A 20,696-nucleotide genomic window follows, 5' to 3' on the forward strand; every position below is an offset into this window, starting at 1 on the left:
AGATAGATGGTGTATAGATAGATCGATGGTGGATATATAGATAGATGGTGGATAGATAGATAGATGGTGGTTTGATATATAGATGGTGTATAGATAGATAGATGGTGTATAGATAGATAGATGGTGGATAGATAGATAGATGGTGGATAGATAGATAGATGGTGGATAGATAGATAGATGGTGGATAGGTAGATAGATGGTGGATAGGTAGATAGATGGTGGATAGATGAATAAATAGATGGATAATTGGATGGATATGTGGATGGATAAATGGATAGATAGACATATAGACAGACAGGTGGATAATTAGACAGACATGCGGTCAGGAAAAGCTTTAAACCTGGAGGACAGGGCAAAAATAGGTGAACAAGGTAGATAGACAATCAGACTGATAGTTTAGAATGCCGAATTTTTAAGATAGAAAGAGAGATAGGTAAATTAAACTTTTACTGTACAGTTTTAACTTTCAAGAACATTGCTTAATACAATTAATTCAATTCTAATTGGGTACGTGTTTCATTTTGATGATTCTCCTTAAGCTAAAGTAGCAGGTCAAATACTACTTAATGGGCGTTGCTTGTGATAAAATATTAATTGGCGTGGCTTAAATCAAATACTATTGTTAGGCATTTAATAATTGATTTGTTACAGGCCAGACATTGAAGCAGGAAACGAAGGAATTTTGCCTGTTGATCCAACTATAGCTATGTCGGCCGGTCAAATTCAACCTGTTCCATTTCTGGTGGGCGTGGCCGAGAGTGAAGGCGCCTGGAGAGCTGCAGGAATAAATAGCATACAACCAGAATAGAAAATAGTGTTATTCGATTAATTAAATGCAAACGAATATTAAAAATTAAGTAGGTTATACTTAATTTTTAATATTCTCCTACATTATACAATATGCATAGTCTTTTTTAAAAAGTATTGCTTAATTTAACCCACTTACCCTTGACAGCAAAATTTTGTTTATTTAATTTATTTGTAGACTTGATGAGTTTAATTAATAAATTGAAGTTAAAAGATTTTTATGAATAGAGGCCAAAGATTTTTTCGAAGAGAAAAACACTCTTGGATTCCACTTTTGTATATTTATGCTATTTTAATTAAAAGGTTATCTATACAAAGACGAAAATATGGGTGAATTATTAAAGGAATTAAATTGATCTTTTAAGTGCTATAGATAACTTCTTGTTAGAGTTCAAACAGCTATTTATATATCAATGAACTCGCAAAGGTAATTTATATCAATAATAATAATAATGATAATTTATATATTTGCTGTTTTTTTCTTGTGATGCATTTGAGCACTTTTAGTTCAATTTGATATATGCAGGATTTCAGCAATGTCGGTCCTTTGGCCCTTGGTCTCCATGGACAGGTAAGTTTGACCACCACCATAGCCATATCATTTTCAAAACAAATTGCGATAGGATCAGTTGTAAAAAAACCTATTTCTAACAGCACCTTTGAACCACGTATTATTGAAACTAAATTAATTATTGATACTTATGTGATCGAATAAGATGTAACAATATCTTATTTACCCACAATTGCGAAGGAGTAAGTTATAACCATGCAGTTTTCAAACATAAATGCGATGGGATCAGAATTTTGAAAAGGCAAAGACGACTTTTCTAATCCAGGTGAGAGAGGATGAGATGGAGGAGATGTTGAATAAAATAAAGCGTTATTATTTGTCTGCTCTGGTCCAAGAAGAGGATCTTGAAAAACGTTTGAGGAAAACCGTTTCAGGTGAATATAACTTGTTAAAGAACGGGGGAACTAACGAGTAGAAGTTATTAATATAGATGATGGTGTTCTTCCACAAAATAGTTATAACCCTCTCATGATCTGTAAGAAGCTTTACTGTAAAGAAGAACCTTATAGGTTCTGCCGTTAGCGGGATCTTAAGCTAAATATAGCTAAACATCTTATTACTTATAAAATTAAATTTCTTAATCCCAGTTTTCTATAAAGAAATTGTTTTAATAATTATATTTCAAAAACTGCTAAGTAGAAATTAACAATTCCCATAAAAAAGTATACATTTTTATTCATTCTGTATTATAATCTGGTTTTACCATTACAAATTTCACTTACAGACATCTTATACCATGGCAGTTTTATTTCAACAATTTAAATGTCGTCTTGTAGAAAATAAATCCTCCAAAATAACTTTAATTTCAGGTTTGATCTTCATGTTGGGTGATACAATGTTCAACTATCCTATTGATAGAATGGTCAAACTTCATGGAAACAAGGCATTCAATATTCTTAATCCCTTTTTTTACATCCAAAAACCGGTTTCATATTCTGTTAGCTAGGGCAGGGGCGTCCAAGCTTTTTTATTGGGGGGGGGGGGGGAGTAAAATTTCGAGATGAAGGGTAATAGAAATCTGAAAATAGAAATGACGCAAATGAGTACAAATGATACGCCAATTTTGATCACTATTCTCACGTTTATCTAAAAATGCAACATATAATAATAGCTATTAAAGGGACTGTGAACGTAAATTTTTCTCATCTTAATATCAAATCTTAACATTATCTCATTCATAATATCTCACAGATAGAGCAAAACGCGCTTTTGTTTGCTTAAAAAACGGCTTTTTCCGACGATTTTTATAAGGTACGGGGAAAGGAAGAAATTTTCCGTATTATATAAAATGTGCATTAAATTGCTTTTTTCTCCCATTATAGCTAAAATTAAACTTTTTCACATAGTTCTAGATTTTTCCTAACAGTTAAGCTGACTTTTAACATAATCCTTGCTTTAATCCAATGTATAGTTACTTAGAAATTGATAAAATAAGCAATATTTTTTTATTGAAAACCAAATACAATAACAAAGCCAGAAACGGGTTTTTTATTAGTATCCAATTAACTTTAAATGGCCCATCTCTCGCCCACCTTTAATTACAAATTTGTAAATAATAAAGACGCAATATTTCTTTATAAACAGTCTGATAAAAGTGTAAACTAATTCTCCAAAGTGGGTTATTTATTGTTCAACACAATAAAAAAGGATATTATTATTTTATATAACCTATGAGATTCAACCCTTTGTAGACAGTGAGGTATTTTTTTTGTCAATAATACGAATTTAAAATATGTCTTTATTACCTAATTACTACGTTATAAAAAAACGAATTAGCAATTTTATAGCATAAAATAAATCCTTAACAGTAAGTAAATTGTTTCAACTATATATGACAAGTTAAATATCCCTACAAACATTATAAGAAACAAAAACGTTCAGATTTTCCCTGTTTTTTCCATTTTCCCTCTCAAAATACCATAAAATCAAGGCATTATTTCTGGATATTTTTGTGAATAGGACATTTTTGGTTGATCAGTGTAGTGAAATGTGCTTAGTAAATGTTAAAGGGCGAATATAGGTTGGATATGATATGAGCTTATATGAAAGGTGCCATTACATACTTTTAGAATATCTATGCCAAATTTTAAAATTCAAAAAAATCCTTTAGTAGAATTTTCAATTTTCTGGTTTGCTTCAACATATAAGAAATGAGATTGCCAACAAAATCGTTTATTTTAGCCCTTTACAAGACCTTTTTTTGACTATTTTTCTTATGTTCATTTACTTAATACATTTGCATGCATCTTTTAAGATCATAAAAATATTAATTCGGTTAATTTTATATGTAAATAATCAAATAACAAAAAATCGTCAAGAGGTGTGACGTCATAGACACGTCACACATTCCACCGCGTAAAAACTTGGATAAATATTCATTACTAAACGTATTTTTAATGCAATTATTTACCCCTGTGCGTATATGTCAGCTGATTTCAATAACAAACAAACCATAGCGACTCTCTGTAACGTAGTATTTTATAACAACTGGTTGCGGCAGGATATTCAACAGTTATTTTGAAAATTATTTATTCTTTATTATTGTATATTGTATTGTAAATATACTGCTGTTATGCTTTCATTATTTCGTTTGGAATAGTAGCTTTGTTTTTATTAACTTCATATTTCTATTTACCTCATTTTGAAGTTGCAATTAATTTTACGGGTATTGTGGTGTAAGGAGCTTTACCACTTCAACATCCCCTTTTTCTTATTTGATTAACCTCTCCCTGTCTAATTTATCTAATTTCTTGCTACTCCTCTTAAACACCCCCCCCCCCCCCAATACCTTAGATATTTGTATCGTCGTTCTTGCACTTTTGATAATTTTGTTCTAATCTTATGCTTATACTTTTTAAAAGCGAAGCTTTTTTATAATTAGGGTCAGTCCGTCGTCCATACGTCCGTACGTCCGTTACAGACAGATGGCTCTTTTCGTTAATTTAGGCATGTTAAAATTGTCATATCAATTTCAAACTTTACCTGGAGATTCCTATAGTATTAAGGTACGATTTAGAAAGCATAGCAACTCTATACGCATTACCAGAATGTCCGTACGTCCATTTTAAACATGTAGATTTTTTTTACTTTTTTAACAACAAATTTTTATGTGATCTAATCATCCGATTGATCTGATTTTTGGTATATTGATTCCTGGGACAACAAAATATAATGTTATAAGCGAAGCAACTCTATAATCAAGTCCTAAAATGTAAGTATGTCCATAATCATTCACCTCTATCAAGCAGTTTTTCAACAAATTTACTTACAATTTTCGAATCTAATACATTTATATTTATTGATTATTTAGTTCTGACACTATACAGGTGTAAATGTCCGTTTGTCCTACCGTTTCAGTGCTTCTCTTTTATGGATGTTGTCATCCTTGTTTCAGTATATTTTCCCAACTTAATATTTTTTCTAGCATTTTCATCCTCTTGTCAGTAAAACACCCACTGCTCGATTTTGGTTTAAAATGAACGACAAATGCTGTGCACGCCACTGAAAAGATGTTTACTTTAAATATTATTCAGATATTGAAGTTGGCTTAGACCTCAAGTGTTTAAAAGTTAATTAAAGAATATTTTTTTTTAATTTCAGGTGAAAATGTTTCAAGTTGTTGAAGTCTAAAAAACCTTAAAAATAAAGTTCAACAATTTACATATAAATACAGGTAATAATAAGGGAGGATTTTTTTAGTAGCGAAGCTACTCTAAAATTCACTATGTTCGTCTGAGACGTAATGGGGTAAATTTGATTTTCTCGGCTGCTAATGAAGATATACAGCTATTCCTATGTATGACAAAGGCACATCTAGTCATTTTTTTGCCTTTCTGTCTATTGGTCATGAATTATAAGGTTTTTTAAAGGTCTTGTGATTGATAGACAGCTGAAATTTTCAGTGAAGATTTATGACATGCAATTATAGTCTTTTCACAGACATAAACCTTATTTTTTAAAGATTTCATGATATTCTTTTGATTTTAATATATACTGTCCCTTTTTTTCTTGCTATGGCATAATTTTGGTGAACTTATTTTGTTATTAGTTGAAATCTTTTAATATGTTTGTCCTTCTCTACTTATGGATGTTTTCATACTTGTTTATTTTACTATTTCATTTAAAGATTTAGTTTCCATATTACAATACGTGCTTAACTTTTAAGTTTCACCGGTTGAAAATATACCCTGGAAACAGTTTATTGTAATAAAAAAATAATTTTTTTTAAAGGTTACATGTCGATGCTGATGTATTTAAATACCACCTTTGCAAATTACCAAGAATATTAACTTGGAATAATATAATCTCAGGTATACTTCTTACTTTTAATAAGAGATGAATAAATGTCTCTGACTTTGACTGGCAGGATACCAATAACTAGCAAAACTGTGTAAATACACAAAAGGATTATGTTATAGGACATATTTGAATTTTAGGACTTGATTGAAGAGATGCTTTGCTTTAAATATAGTACCTTTTTGTTCTAGCAATCATTGCTCTAAAATTAACCTAGGATTTTTTGTTATCAATATTAGATTTGCTATGTTTTAAAAAAGTTTAAAATCAATAGCACAATGTTAACCATCCTAAATTAGCAAAAATAGCTAGGTGTTACGTCCAAATGTACAATCAGATCATGAGTATAGTAAAGCCTCACTATAGAAAATCGTTACTTTCACTTCAATTTATGGAAGAAGGAAAAAAATATTTTTGCTTGTAATTTCAAGAATTAGAGATAATTTTGAAAATTAATTGGTGCTAATTTGACTCTTTAGTATGTGTGGGAGAGGTTGGACATATAGGAAGGTTAATCCACCCCTCTGACAATAAACTAACACCACCATGTTGCCTGTATTATACTTCACTCAATTTTGGTTTAAGGCGGGTATCAAGCCCTATAAAAAAACGTGCATTTTTTTATTATGAAGAATTTTATATTTTTCAGGAATACCATGAAGACAGACTATTTCTTGCAACTGTGTCACTGAAAGTTGAACTATAATTGGTAAAGAAGTTTACGAGATCCTAGCAGACAAACATACAGACACAGATCCTGTTACTTTTGTATAAAGATAAAAATAGTAAAATTAGGGTAGAAATTCTCACTCCACAGGTTTTTTTAAAAACAAAGCTTTTCTATAATTAGGGTCGGTCTGTCCGTCCGTGACGGATAGCTTTTTCGTTAATTTAGGCAAGTTATAATTGTCCTATCGATTTAAAATTTTGTATGGTTGATCCCTTTAGCAGTTAGGTAGAATTTAAAAAGCGTAGCAACTCTTTAATCGTTACCAGAATGTCCATAAGTCCATTTTCAACATTTTTTCACTTTTTTAACAAAAAAATTTTATTTGACCTAATTAGTAATTATCCAATTGATCTGACTTTTGGTTTACTGATTCCTTGGACAATAAAGTACAATATTATAAGCGAAGCAACTCTATAATCAAGTCCTTAAAATGTAAGTATGTCCTCAAACATTATCCTGCATCAAGCAATTTTTCAACAAAGGGGGGGAGGGAATGTGGTGACTCGTCACACGACATACCAGCAATTTTATTTTGGGTGCTAAGTTCCCTTAGTTTTAGAGATATTTGGGTAAAATCTTTTTGGTTGTGTCACTTATTACCCCAAGTTATGGTATCTTTAAAAAAAACGGCGGTCTGACCACCACTCCTGCCTTTCGCCGCCATTTTCCGCCACCACCCAAAAATTTTTTTTATTGCATTTCTCGCCAAATTAGGCAATTTGGAATCAATGTTATTTTTTTGGCGGTGGATAACGGTGGGATACCAAAACTTGGGGTAATTAGTGACACAACCAAAAAAATTTTACCCAATTCTCTAAACTAAGGGAGTAGCACCCAAAATAAAATTGCTGGTTTGTCGTGTGATGAGTCATCCCCCCCCCCCCCCTTTACTTATAATTTTGCTTCGACTCTTATCCATTTATATTCTAATTATTCAGTACTGACTCTCTACATGAGTCAATGACCTTTTGTACTACGGTTTCAGAGCTTAGCTTTTATGGATGTTGTCATCCTTGTTCTTTCTATATTGAGAATTTTGCCACCACCCAACAACAGATTGCTGGGTTCTAGAATAAATATTCTCCGCAAATTTTTGTTTCCTTCAAAAATGATTTATGGTGATTGACAAACCTGACCCTCCCCTTCTTTAAATGTGATGAATATGCATCTAGGGGCGAAGCAATTTGCCTTTTACATTGTTATTCTTTTATAATATTTTTGTCAAATTAAAACTTTAGTACATATGATATTTGTTATTGTTATGTTATGGTATTAAATTAACTAATAAATGCTAAACATTTTAAAACTTTTGTAGTTGGTGTGTCTTATTTTACTTAAAGGGGGAAGGTGTTCTTCGTAATAGCGTAGCTACTCTAAAATTTGAAATGTCAGTCTGTCCATATGAAAGTTTTTTTAGAAAACGTGATTTTTCGGCTCCTGCTTAAAGATAGATTGCTGAAAATTCTCATTCCTGTTAACATTCCCATCATAAAGGAACATAACTAACTAATACATCCATTACGGTCGGACTGCTTTTTTATTTGTTGTGTCTCCCAGCTGATACAGTACAGCAGTGAGAACTATTTTAACATCTTTAATTCGATATTCAAACCTATCACCTTATTAAAAATTATCATTTTTGATATCTTAAATAAGGGGGGGGGGGGAAGTTTTGACACATTTGCGTAAACCTGGCACCTAGGCTTTATCTTTGAACTGAGAGGATAGGTTATTAGTGATAAAATCATTCTTATATGATGAATTTCACGAAGTTTTAAGATTTTTTGGATAGGCCTCCAGGTTCCGGAGCTCTAGACCTCCAGGTGGTCTCTGTACAGGTAAAAAAGAAAAAAAAATTTTTTTTTTAAGTTATAGGTCAACTTATAAAACAAAATATGCATCTTTTTTAATATTATTCACATATTAGAAGAAAAAAGATGCATATTTTGTTTTATAAGTTGATTTGTATCTTAAAAATTTTTTTTTTTTTTTCATTTTTACCTGTACAGAGACCACCTGGAGGCCTGGAGCTCCAAAAAATCTTAAAACTTCGTGAAATTCATCATATAAGAATGATTTTATCATTAATACTCTATCCTCTCAGTCCAAAGATAAAGCCTAGGTGCCAGGTTTACGGAAATGTGTCAAAACTCCCCCCCCCCCCCCCCCCTTGAACATGCTTGTTCATATCAATCAACCGAAAAATTTACATTTTTCTCCTTAAATTGGCCATGGGTGTTTGTTATGCTTGATTTCGCCAAAGATTGTTGTGAAAGAAAACGAATATAAGGGAAGGGAGAGTTTCAGAGGTAAAACTTAATCCTTATAATAAAGTAACAGGATGTTTGTATGTTATTAGATGTTTGTACCGAAGGTTCTCGCTAACCGCTGAACCGATCGGGTTCTCCTTAACAGGGTAGATTCTCATATGTCCGGGGAAGGTTTATAACTATTTTCGGGGAGGGTACCACCACCCTCTCTAGAGAAATTAAATTTTTTTTTTAAATTTCTCGATTTTAGAAAGAGAGTTCAACGAAAAATAAACGTGAAACGCAAAATAGCCATATTTTAAATATAAAAAAAAAACATTTAAAGTGCCGCTAGTTTTAGATAAAGCACAACTTTTTCTTTACATGTTTGTTTCTCATTCCTATACATGCACCTACAGGTCTACACAATAATAAAGCCTCTTAATTTAAATATCTGAAACTATAAAAAGAAATAAAGAATAAAGCTTATATTAAAGGGGTAGTTCCATGAAGTGCAATGAAGTGTGAAACATTGTGAAAATCAATGCTTAGAGTATTTAATAAAAGATTACTTAAGAACATCAATCACACTAATTAAATGCAAAGCTACTCCATATTACTTTTACTGATTTTCATTTTCTTTGTCCATATGTTTTGTTTTAAAATGATATATTTCAACTTAAAAATATCATACATATTAAAATAAAAATCATGATCATTCTACATAAACATAAAATTACTGTGCATTAATAGCTATTTAATACAACACCAAATATTAAAAAGCTAAGGGGTTATCTTTGTCCATATGTCTGTCCAAGATTTTCAATAATAAAGCTTTTCTCTTTTAGAATGTGAATCTCATTTGTGTACAGTCCCCTTTTCTATCAAAGTAATTTGTTACAGATTGACCAACCGGCTTAAAAATAGATGAGCCTCAATTAGGAAAAAAACATTAATGTTATGTTGCTTGAAAATGATAAATACGTTATATACCTAAAAACTACATTTTATTATTAATTGTGAGACCAACTTTACTTGGTCATGTGATAAAATTGGTTTCACCCAAGAATCTCTGTAAATTTAAATCAGACCTTTTGGTTATTACAAACAGACCCTCTTTTTTACTAATTAGAGAAGGTGGTCAAGACATAATTTAAGGGAAAGGAACACTTTTTATCATAGTGTGGTTGTTTCTCATTCCGATACATTCTGGACTGGTTTTTAGAATAATGATCAAGGTATAATGCTGTAAACAAAGTTTCTGTATAATCAAAACACGCAACTGTTGCGTAACATGTGTTGCATTCGCTTGTTGTCAGGAAGGTGATAGGTTTGAATCTCAGCCGGACACCATGTCATAACTAAAGACGTAAAAATGGTTCCTACTGCTGCTATGTCAGGTGTGCAACATAAATAGTTAGAGAATGGGGAATGTCTTGCCCAAAACAGGCGCAACTCATTACCATGCACTAAATACTTCTCAAAGGTCGTGCAATCAAAGGGTTGTTTGGCCTAACCATGCACTTCAGTAGCAAGATTTGGTTCAGAGATACTGGTTTCTGTCTAATATCAGTGAAACTAAAAGAAAAGGTGGACTTTCATACCATTAGTAATAGAGTAGACACATATAAATAGAGCAAGCTTAGTATTATATTATTATTTTATTGCAAATACATATTTATAATTGTTTAATGCAGATTGAATATGATGATGTATGAAGAGACTAGAGATGGCAAGGATTGGCTAACGTAACGTCACAGCTTGTCTTCGCAACATCTCAATCTAAACAAAATAAATGTAATGGAATTGGTGCAGTTCATGGTAAAATAGTCCTGGGATCGATTATATCAACAGAAAAATATTTATATATTATTTTCAAAGCTACTCGCTGATTCTTAGAGGCCTTAAATAACTAATAACTATGGGCGGGCCTTTGGAACAATGCATTGAAAATGCAAAAGATTTTATGTTTTTTTCTTTATATTACTATCCACGGAAAGCTGTCTTTTAACCCTACAAAAGTCGGACCTCTTACCCCTGTTTGGTTAAGAATTTTGGACCGGATTCGGATTCTTGTAAGAATCTGTCCAAAAATAGAACAGATTCCCCGCGGATTCCGGATTCTTATTTTTTGACGGTTTCCAGATTCCAGATTCTAGCAATATTTTAATAGTTATTTCTTTCAGCGTATTATAAACGGCTTTCCGCTGATATAGAATGCACCTCGGGGCTAAAAAAAAACTTGTTTTAATCTTATAATTGTACATTTTTATATTCGTAGAAAGCTGGATATAATACGATGCTAGACATAGTTTTTTTCGTATGGATGAGAACCGGTTCCTATCCACCGGATTCGAATGAATACGAGAAAAGACTTTAAAAAAAAATTAAGGGATTAAATTATACCGGGTACTGGGTAGAATCTAAAGCTGCGTTTTTTCATTGTCTCATCCACTGTACATACCTTGACAAGGATGACATGGATCCATGGTAACCATTCTTCTCAATTTCCAGCACCTTCATGGCGAGCTTCAGCACAGACTTGTCTTTCCAATGAACCTCCAACTCTTACATCATTACAATCTTCCTAATAATAAGGGTGATTAGGTCCATAAGAAGCGCAGCAATAATAAGGATGAAATTTTATAGCAGATGTACAGTAGTCATAGAAAATAAAGACATTTTAAAAATTTTGGTATTCCCCCTCCCCCACCCACTCCACCCCGAGAACGATAATTTAAAAAAAAATAGGTTAGGTTATAGGGTAGGAGGCTACATAAAATAGTTTTTAATCTTTAATAATTGTACCTTTTAAAATTCGTACCAAGCTGTTTATAATACGATGCTATAAACAACTATTATCCCATCTTATTATAAACAGCTTTCTGCAGATATACAAATGAAAAATCATTTGGTTAAAACAAGTTACGTTAGCCCAGAGGGGCCAATGATCTTTATTTTAATATTCGTGGAAAGTTTTTTGGATGATATCGTTTCGAAGCCATACTGGAAATTATATAAATTAGCGAAGCACAAAATTATAAAATTACTACAGAAGTTTAACTCTCATCCCCCGAATTTAAAATTAAAAATGGTTGGTAATGCCCCCCCCCCCCCCACCTATTTTTTTTATATTTTTGCTTATAAATAAAAACCGCTAAAAATCGCACGTACCTTTGTAGTTTTTTCTTAATTTTTCCTTACAGTTGTCGCACTAAATATTTTGCTAGCACTTACGTAAACAATAAAATTCTAATTCGGCTTTCAGAGTCAGACACATATAAACACAAACACACACATCATACATTTTGCGTTGAACTTGGAAGGAAAGGAATTCATTGATTTAAAAATGTAAATAAAAAACATATGTTAATTGTTTTTGTCTGCTGAAAATTACCAATGACGTAATTCTTTAAAATGCGTATTTGAAGACATTAAATCTTAAATTTTCTCCTGTCAAGACTTTTTTTTAAAAATCAGTATTATTTTTGAATATTCTTGTTGGGGAATATTGTCTAGAAAGAAATTGAACACAACCCATCGCCAAATCCTTTTGTCTTTATTGGGACGAGAATTAAACAATAGTATTTAGATACAACATTCGCAGCATCCTGGTGTGATGCAATGGTGTTTGGATTTCTTAGGGAACCACAATGGTTACGCGAAATGACGTGATTATATCCACGAATCGGCCCGGTTTTTGGCTATATACGGACTTATACAGTTAAATATGTCAATATCTTTAAGTTATTTGTAATCTATATAATTGCATGATTGAAATAAGCTCATATCATATCGAACCTATATTCGCCCTTTAAGATTTGATAATCAGATGAGAAATTTTTACGTTCACACTCCCTTTAAAACAATTTTCAAGCATAACTTTTGTCTTATTAGGATAACAATTAAATAAGAAAAATATTTTTACCATATGCAATTCGTGATCAAACACCTAATTGAAAAAAAATGCAAGACAGCTTTTATTTTAAGAAAGACTAGGGGCAACGAACGCCCCCTAGAAGCCTCTAGGTGTTCTTAAGGTGGGAGGGGGATAAGTCAATCGCCCTTCTACTTTTTAATTTGAGTTTTAATAAGAAATATTTTTATAAAAATGGGGGGGGGGGGTATTTAAATTTGGAGGGTGGAGATACGCTCTACCAAAGTAGTTAAAAATCTTCCCTGTACCTAAAAAATAGGCTTAATTGCAAAGGAAAACCAAACAGATGTCATTTTTTAAAAAACTTTATAAAAAAAATTGGCGCATTTGTATAAACACCCATGAGTTGTCACGAATTACGCATTTTTAGGAAAAGAAAAAAAGAGGACGAGGGGAACAGGTTTGAAGACATCCTAGAATATATAGTTATGATACGGATCTGCTGCTATCAATTTCGAAAATATTTTTTTTTTTGGGGGGGGGGGGGAGTGTAATCTTTATTTAATAGAGGCATTTTTTTTTTGGGGGGGGGGGGGTAAAAATTTAAAATCCAAAATTTTGGGGGTGCCTACGGCACACCCAAATTCATGAAGACCTAACTTACTATTTGCCTTGCAGTTTCTAGAATACACTAGACATAATATTCTTTTTATACTTGATAATCTCAATTAGAGTGCCGTCTGTTAGATCTTAAAGAACAGACTCTGTGAGCACATTATTTCATCAACCTAACTTAAAGGGGTAGTTTCACGAAATGCATTGGAACTTAATTTAGTGAACCACATATTTTTTCCTGGGTAATTGGTCTAACTACATTTATATGGCATATATTTGAAAGAATTTCAATTTTCTACCACGTAGTTTTAAAATATTAAGACTTGAAAACTACGCGGTAGAAAATTGAAATTCTTTCAAATTTAAGCCATATAGGTAAATATAGTTAAACCCATTAGCTAGCAAAAAATATGCGGTTCACTAAATTAAGTTCAAATGCATTTCGTGAAACCAACCCATTTAGTTTTTTTTTAATATTTTAAATTTTTTTTATTTTTATCACAAAAATTGTTAAATAACCAGTATAACCTTTTCTGAGATGCTATTGGAAAGTTAAATATAAAAACAAACTTAATTATAGGCATTTATCCTGTTATTTATATCCATACTAGCGGCTTCGCCCCTACCCTCTAGGGGTTTTGCCCCAAGAGGTAATTAAAAAAAAATTGGAGATGCAACCATTAATTTTAAACTGATTTTTAAAAAAAATTGGGAGAGGAGGATTTTTTTTCTCGAGGGGGTGGGTTATCCCACGCCCCAAGAAAATAGCCTAAAACCTTTACAGGACCAGTAGGTATATTCCCTGAAGAGTAGAGTCTGATTGGTTCAGTGGATCTTACCGAGATCTTAAGGAACAGAAAGACGGACGGACAAACTGACACCCTGTTACTTATTATAAGGATGAATATATGAATACTGAATGACTGAAGGAGTATGCCCCCGTATGGCTGTATCAGTTCAACTACAAGCACAACCACAGCCTCGCGGCCTTTGACCTCAACAACCCGGGCAAAGCTCTGAAGGAACACACTGTGATGATTTTGATACTAGTACTTAACTTTAAATAAGGAAATGTAAGTCCATCTGTCTTACGATGACGTTATAATTAACTAACACACGCCCCTTTTTTGTTAATCTATCTAAAAAAAAGTGGGGTTTCAGTGTTCAACACGCACTTTAAGGGAAAACACAAGTTATTTTTTAAGAAGTTTGTTAAATGAAGGTTTATACTTAATTTTCTGTATTTAATTGTGTTGCGGTTTTCTTTACTTTTGAGCACCATGAACCTCCCTTTATTTTTCAAATAAACTAAAAATAAGGTGGGGGGGGGGGGGTATTTTTTTACGATTAACACCTGCGAGAAGCCTTAATTCTGCAGGGCTATCCAGTGCTCTATATAACCTAACCTAACCTGACCTAAAAAATGAAATAAACATAAGACTTAATCTCCTCTTATTTTCAATTTTGGGGCTTTACAGGGTACTTTTTCTATCTAAAGACGTTTATGCGTATGAAGATAATAATCAATAAAATGGCATGAATCATAGTGTGTGATGTAATTAAAGTTTGAAGAACAGTTGGAGCAACTAAGACGACCTACCCATGCACATGAACTGTCAATGCTATTCCCAATGTTTGAAGGAAAATATCCAGTTTATTATTAGTATTGCTTCTCTATAATAGAGGCCTCGAGGGGCACTTGATTTGTTTGGGAGGGGGTGGGATGTGGAGATAGGGGGGGGGGGGTTATATTGGGAAAGTTGACCCTTCTCCCGTTCTCAATTTTAGACTTAAAAAGAAAAAGTAAAAAAATATTTTTAGGCGGGGATAATTTATTTATATTGGTGATTTATCTTGGAGGTTGGGTCCCTCAAAATAGCAGTAAACCTTCCTAAGACCCATGAGATGCTACATTGTAAAGAAGAACTATATTGGTTCAGCAATAGCAAGTTCTTTCGGTAATGACAGACCGACATACACACATTGAATCGTGCTACTTTTCTACTGCCCTTAGAGGCCTCTAGTGGCACTTTAAATGTTTTTTTTGTTCAAGTTTCTACGATACATCTTTATGTTGCGTTCAAGTCACCACAATACCTCTTTATGTTACGTTCAAGTCTCTCAAATATTTTTAAAAATTTCGATTTTTTTTGTAATTTCTCTTGGGAGGGTGGTGGTATCCTCCCACAAAATAGTTATAAACCTTCCCGGGACCTATAAGAAGCTACCCTGTGAAGGAGAACCCGATCGGTTCAGCGGTTAGCGAGATCCTTCGGTACAGATACACAGAAACAGACACACGGACAGACAAACACACATCCTGTTACTTTATTATAATTATAAACGAATGTTTATGGCTACAGATGTGATGGGACCCCTGTCAACTGAAGAAACAAAAATGTCCAAAAAATTTGTCAAATTTGTGGTCGACTTTGCTGTTCAAGGAAAACCAACACAGGTTTTTAGTTATTTATTATTTTTTTAGGAGCAAAGCTACTCTATAATTCACTCTGTCAGTTTTTCCGTAAAACTATTGGGAAATACAATTTTCTCGGCAGCTATTAAAGATAGGCGTCTGAAAGTTTTGGTGAAGATTCCCTGAATCAATGAGCATCATGTGAATTGTCCGCCAGTCTATCAGTCATGCAATAAAAAGATATATAAAATATTTTTTACTAATTTTTTTCTCTATAAATTATTTGTCTGTTTGTCCTTCCATTTAATTATAGGGCTTCGCTACTTATGGATGTCACCATACTTGATTTATTAAATGAAGCTATTCATACAATTGTTAATATGTTGTATTCATTAAGATCAAGTAAAATGATCAAGTAAAAGCACAGCGATTTACAAGTGGACATAAAGTCTTGACGGGGTGGAAAGGACAGTTCTATATCTTGTTTTAGGGGGACTTTGAGTGTTGACGCCCCCTTTATCACCCTGCCGCAATAAACTTGAAGAAATATTCGCAATATTCTTTAAAATTGTGAGCAAGCTTCCAATTAAATGCGCCTATTGTTCTTAATGTTGACCAAACGCATATTTAAAAACAGTTTGTCCTAAAAGACACTATTGGCTGGAATCTTGCTCACAACTTTTTGGAATTTTGTGAAAGCTACTATTGTATAACTTATTAAAAAATAGAAAGTTAATAATCAGATCATATATTTATGATTTTTAAAAGCGAAGCTTTTCTATAATTAGGGTCGGTCCGTCAGTACTTCCATCTGGAACGGATTACATTTTTCGTTAATTTAGACATGTTAGAATTGTCCTATTGATTTCAAACTTTGTAAGGCGATTTCTGTAGTAGTTATGTACGATTTAGAAATCGTAGCAACTCTATAATCGTTATCAGAGTGTTCGTACGTCCATTTTAGACATGTTGATTTTGAACTTTTTTAACAACAAATTTTTATGTGATAAAATTATCAGATTTTTCTGTTTTTTGGAATTATGATTCCTAGGACAATTAAGTACAATGTTAGAGGCGAAGCATATTTATAATCAAGTCCTAAAAGTGTTAGCATGTCCTTAAACATTATCCTGTATTTTGACCAAATTTACTAACAATTTTGTTTCTACTTATGTTCATTAGGCTATAAAAGTTTTCCGGAATTTTAATAAATATAATAGATTTGAAATCTGCATAAAATTTTAAGGATTTTTTATAAAATTCGTTTTTTACATAATTCATTATTTAAAAGCGCAAATCCAATTTTAGTTAATAAATTTTGACCAATAGGATAGGTGGATTGGAAACTACCTGCGCTCTAATTGGTTGAATGATGTACGTCACTTAAGCTTCTCCAATCAGAGCGCAGATAGTTTTCAATCCACCAATCACAGATGTCAAAATTATTTAACTTAATTTGTATTTGCGCTTATAGATAAAGAATTATACAAAAAACGAATTTTATAAAAATTCCTTAAAATTTTATGCAGATTTCAAATCTATTATATTTATTAAAATTCCGGAAAACTTTTATAGCCTAATGTTCATTTATATTCTGATTTTTCAGTTCTGACACGTGTTAATGTCCGTTTGTCCTACTGTTTAGAGCTTCGCTTTTATGGATGTTGTCATCCTTTTTAATGTGAAAGATTGTACTTTATCTCATTGACCTATAGATTAAGACAGAGAATGAGACAGAAGGTAAATCAATTATGAACGCAGGCGTACAGACGAACGGACAAAGTAAAATATAAAGTAATCGTTGACGTATTTTTTTCAGGATGGAAGATATGAAATGAAGGAATGGAAAAACGTTGCTGATGGACAACTTACCTACTTTATTTTTGGCAGGTATATAATATATATTTTTGGATTTTAGCAGTGAAGCTACTCTATAATTCCAAACATTTTCTCAATTGTAATTAAAGATAGACTGCTAAAATTTTCTGTGTCTTTCCATTCAAATGACTCTCCACTTTTGATTTTACTTTTAAAGGAAAATAAAAAAAATATTGGGTGAATTTTTTGGGACGATTTATCTTGGGAGGGTGTAGGTACCTATTCCTAAATTTTCATGTACCTATAAGAAGCTTCACTGTAAAGTAGAACCAGAGACAAAGGAGAACTATATTTGAGTAAGAAAATTTTATAGTCGGGGTTGAGGAGATGTTTTTCTTTAGCGATTATGCTCAGTGGGGGGGGGGGGGGGGGTTAGAAAGTAAACCCCCCGAAAATAGTTTAAAACCTTCTTTGGACCCATAAGAAGCTAAGCTATAAAGGAGAACTATATCGGTTCAGCAATAGTGAAAACTCTACAGAAAGAAAAACATTCTTTTACTTTTATAAAATGATTTATCTATCCAGATATTCAGCGTCCCAGATGGGTATGCCCTTCCAGCAGCGTATGAAGTGGTGGTCCCAGCAACCTGTATTTATCTATCTATTTACCTATCCAGGTATTTAGCGTCCCAGATGGGTATGCCCTTCCAGCAGCGTATGAAGTGGTGGTCCCAACAACCTGTATTTATTTATCTATCTATCTATCCAGGTATTCAGCGTCCCAAATGGGTATGCCCTTCCAGCAGCGAATGAAGTGGTGGTCCCAGCAACCTGTATACTGGAACAAATCTGCTTCAAAAAAAGTTGAACAAACAGGTACATACCAGAGATCTAAAGAGATAAGACAATGGCGGATAAATTGGTGTACATGGTATTACACAAAATTATTTCTTTAGTAGATTGAAATTTAAAAAAACCTCTTTGATAAGATATAGCCACGATAAAAAAAACCTTTTCTGGAAAATTTTTACAAGAAACAAACATTAGAGGGAGTAGATGTTACCCAGGAGGCTAGAACATATGAAAGTCTTTCCTTAAAACTTTGTATTTGTATAGGCTGTGATGAATCTGGTGAGGGTACCTGTCCAGGAGTCACTGCAGATGAAGGCTCCAGGTATAAACAATCTATCAAAGATATTTTACTTTCCCTCTTAAAATGTGTGCTCTTAGGGGTGTATGGCAACCCCAAAATAAAATAGGGTTGTTGCCAATGGACAATCCTGTGTTTGTATAATTAGGGTCACTCCGTCCGTCTGAAACGGATAGTTTTTTTCGTTAAGTTAAGTTCAATTTTCACCCCCTTTGAGTTACCGCATGATCATGACAAGAAAGGCGAAGATTATTTAATTAAAATTTTGAACATCTTTGCTTTAATAAAGTTCTTCAAAAAACCTCTCTATATATGATTTATCTATGGCTGAATTTCCGTGACCTTAGCAAATCAACTGATAACAATGGCCATTAATTGACTCACTTCAGGAGGGGTTTTATGAAGAACTTTATAAAAGCAAAGTTGTTCAAAATTTTAAATAAAAAATCTTTACTTTACTTGTCATGATTATGGGGTAACTCCTAGGGGATAAAAATTGAACTTGAAATTTTCAAATCTAATTTTCTCAAAAACGGCTGCATTTTAGATTTGATTGAAAAGTAAAATAAAGTTACCTAACCTAAGGTAATGAAATGCAATATGTCCCAATTTAGGTTCTTACACAAAAGTCAAAGCATTGTCGAACGCACTGTGCTGTGGTCTCAGAAAAAAATATCCAAAATCGACCGACCCTACTGTACATATCCTGATTTTTAATCATTTTTTCCCTCTAGATATGCTGAGAACATTGAAGAACTGTCTGAAGAAGAAATGGAAGAAATGGACGTTGAAAAGATTGTTAAAGATCTCAAGGATGAACTGTAGAAGAGATTTGCTCACAAAATAATGGACTGTTCTGTTTTTGAAAAATAAAGGGGATAGTTTTATAAAAAGATCTATTTAAAAATGTTATGTAATACTAAAAATATTTTAAACTGTATTTGTTGAAAATACCCGTTTTCATTTATAAGAATGATTAACTTTTCATTAAAACCAAACTTCTTTGGGTAGCTAAAATATATTTGAAAGTAATTTGGGGTGGATTTAAACCATCACTAACCTTTCCAAATTACTCGTGTGATGATGGAAACTTGTATCTTTATTAGACAAACATCAAAATCATATTTTTTAGCAAAAAATGAGGCAAATTTAGCAAAAATCCACGTGCTATTTCATTACATTTCAATTAAAATAGGAATGGAATGAAAATTCACCTACCGTAATTCAATTATTTGCAATGCAAAATGCTTGACATTATGGAGCCATTTTACCATATTATTTTTTAAGTTTTATTAATTGTGATATGAATTATGTATTTACAGAGTTGTTATGTTAAAGTTTCTTGTTTTAAATAAACAATATAAAAATTTATATTTTGATTCCTTCGCCGTTCTATTTAACAACCTTTGTTTCTAACTCATTTTAATTTCGCATGGTCTAGAAATGACAAAATTATTTGTAGATATATAATTTATATTTATTAAATTTTCTAATTCTAGGCTATATGAGCAAAAATAGCAGAGCAAAGTGGACCTGCTTTTTTTAACTCAAAAAAGACATGCATGTTTATAATAAAAATGTTAATTTCATGTTGAAAATCTATTAAATTTTGTCTTACCCTTGTAAGCAGGAATAACAAGGATGCCAACATTCATAAGCGATTAGATTATAAATAATAACAAAATACAAAGTAGTACGATGTCTATTTATCTTTCTGTTCGAATCCTAAGATCTCAGTAACCACTGAACCGACTAAGCTCTATACTTCAGGGAATAGATACTGGTACTGTGGTGGTTTTAAGCTTAATTTCTTCGGGGATGGAACAACCCCAACCCCTCTACAAAGAAGAAAATGTCGACCACTCGCCAAAAAAGCCCCTAGAGGATATGGACAAAGCCACTAGTTTTTAAGAAAAAACTTTTCCTAAAAACGACATGTTTACAAATGTGTGTATGTAATCGGCATTTCAACCCAAATATTTTGTGAAAAGTGTCAGATGAATTTTACACTTTCATCACAACTAGCAGCTTTTTAGAAGCGAGGCTTTTTATAATTATGGCACGTATGTCTGTAACAAATAGTTTTTTTTCCTCGATAATTTAAACATCTTGTAATTGTCCTATCGATTTCAAATTTTGCATGATTATTAGCAATAAGGTACGATTT

At 32.4% G+C, this 20,696-nt stretch overlaps 1 protein-coding gene and 2 long non-coding RNA genes across 4 annotated transcripts in view; 2 read left to right on the forward strand and 1 right to left on the reverse strand.

The window, feature by feature from the left end:
* Positions 1–19,898, forward strand: part of LOC145306618 (venom carboxylesterase-6-like) — a 33,621-nt gene extending 13,723 nt beyond the window's left edge. The window contains exons 10-21 of one of the 2 annotated variants that reach the window (XM_080148846.1): positions 652–780; positions 1,109–1,149; positions 1,332–1,378; positions 1,644–1,752; positions 2,188–2,261; positions 14,075–14,164; positions 14,708–14,784; positions 15,507–15,603; positions 17,381–17,451; positions 18,149–18,255; positions 18,496–18,553; positions 19,264–19,898. In XM_080148846.1, the coding sequence (XP_080004972.1) occupies positions 652–780; positions 1,109–1,149; positions 1,332–1,378; positions 1,644–1,752; positions 2,188–2,261; positions 14,075–14,164; positions 14,708–14,784; positions 15,507–15,603; positions 17,381–17,451; positions 18,149–18,255; positions 18,496–18,553; positions 19,264–19,354 (991 nt within the window). In that variant the 3' untranslated portion in view covers positions 19,355–19,898. Of the gene's footprint in view, positions 1–651; positions 781–1,108; positions 1,150–1,331; positions 1,379–1,643; positions 1,753–2,187; positions 2,262–14,074; positions 14,165–14,707; positions 14,785–15,506; positions 15,604–17,380; positions 17,452–17,964; positions 18,256–18,495; positions 18,554–19,263 lie in introns of those variants that run through there. The other variant, XM_080148847.1, reaches the window with a different exon arrangement.
* On the forward strand, positions 4,973–7,561 carry LOC145305655 (uncharacterized). The gene is made up of 3 exons (XR_013874674.1): positions 4,973–5,051; positions 5,609–5,688; positions 6,324–7,561. It is a non-coding gene; the product is annotated as an uncharacterized LOC145305655 (long non-coding RNA).
* Positions 10,296–12,052, reverse strand: LOC145305252 (uncharacterized). The gene is made up of 3 exons (XR_013874555.1): positions 11,828–12,052; positions 11,118–11,240; positions 10,296–10,435 (listed from the first exon to the last, which is right to left on the reverse strand). It is a non-coding gene; the product is annotated as an uncharacterized LOC145305252 (long non-coding RNA).
* Positions 19,899–20,696: the final 798 nt, after the last annotated feature.

This window comes from Acartia tonsa, chromosome 14 (genome assembly GCF_053477335.1).
Source record: "Acartia tonsa isolate MP-2025a chromosome 14, ASM5347733v1, whole genome shotgun sequence".
NCBI lineage: Eukaryota > Metazoa > Arthropoda > Copepoda > Calanoida > Acartiidae > Acartia > Acartia tonsa.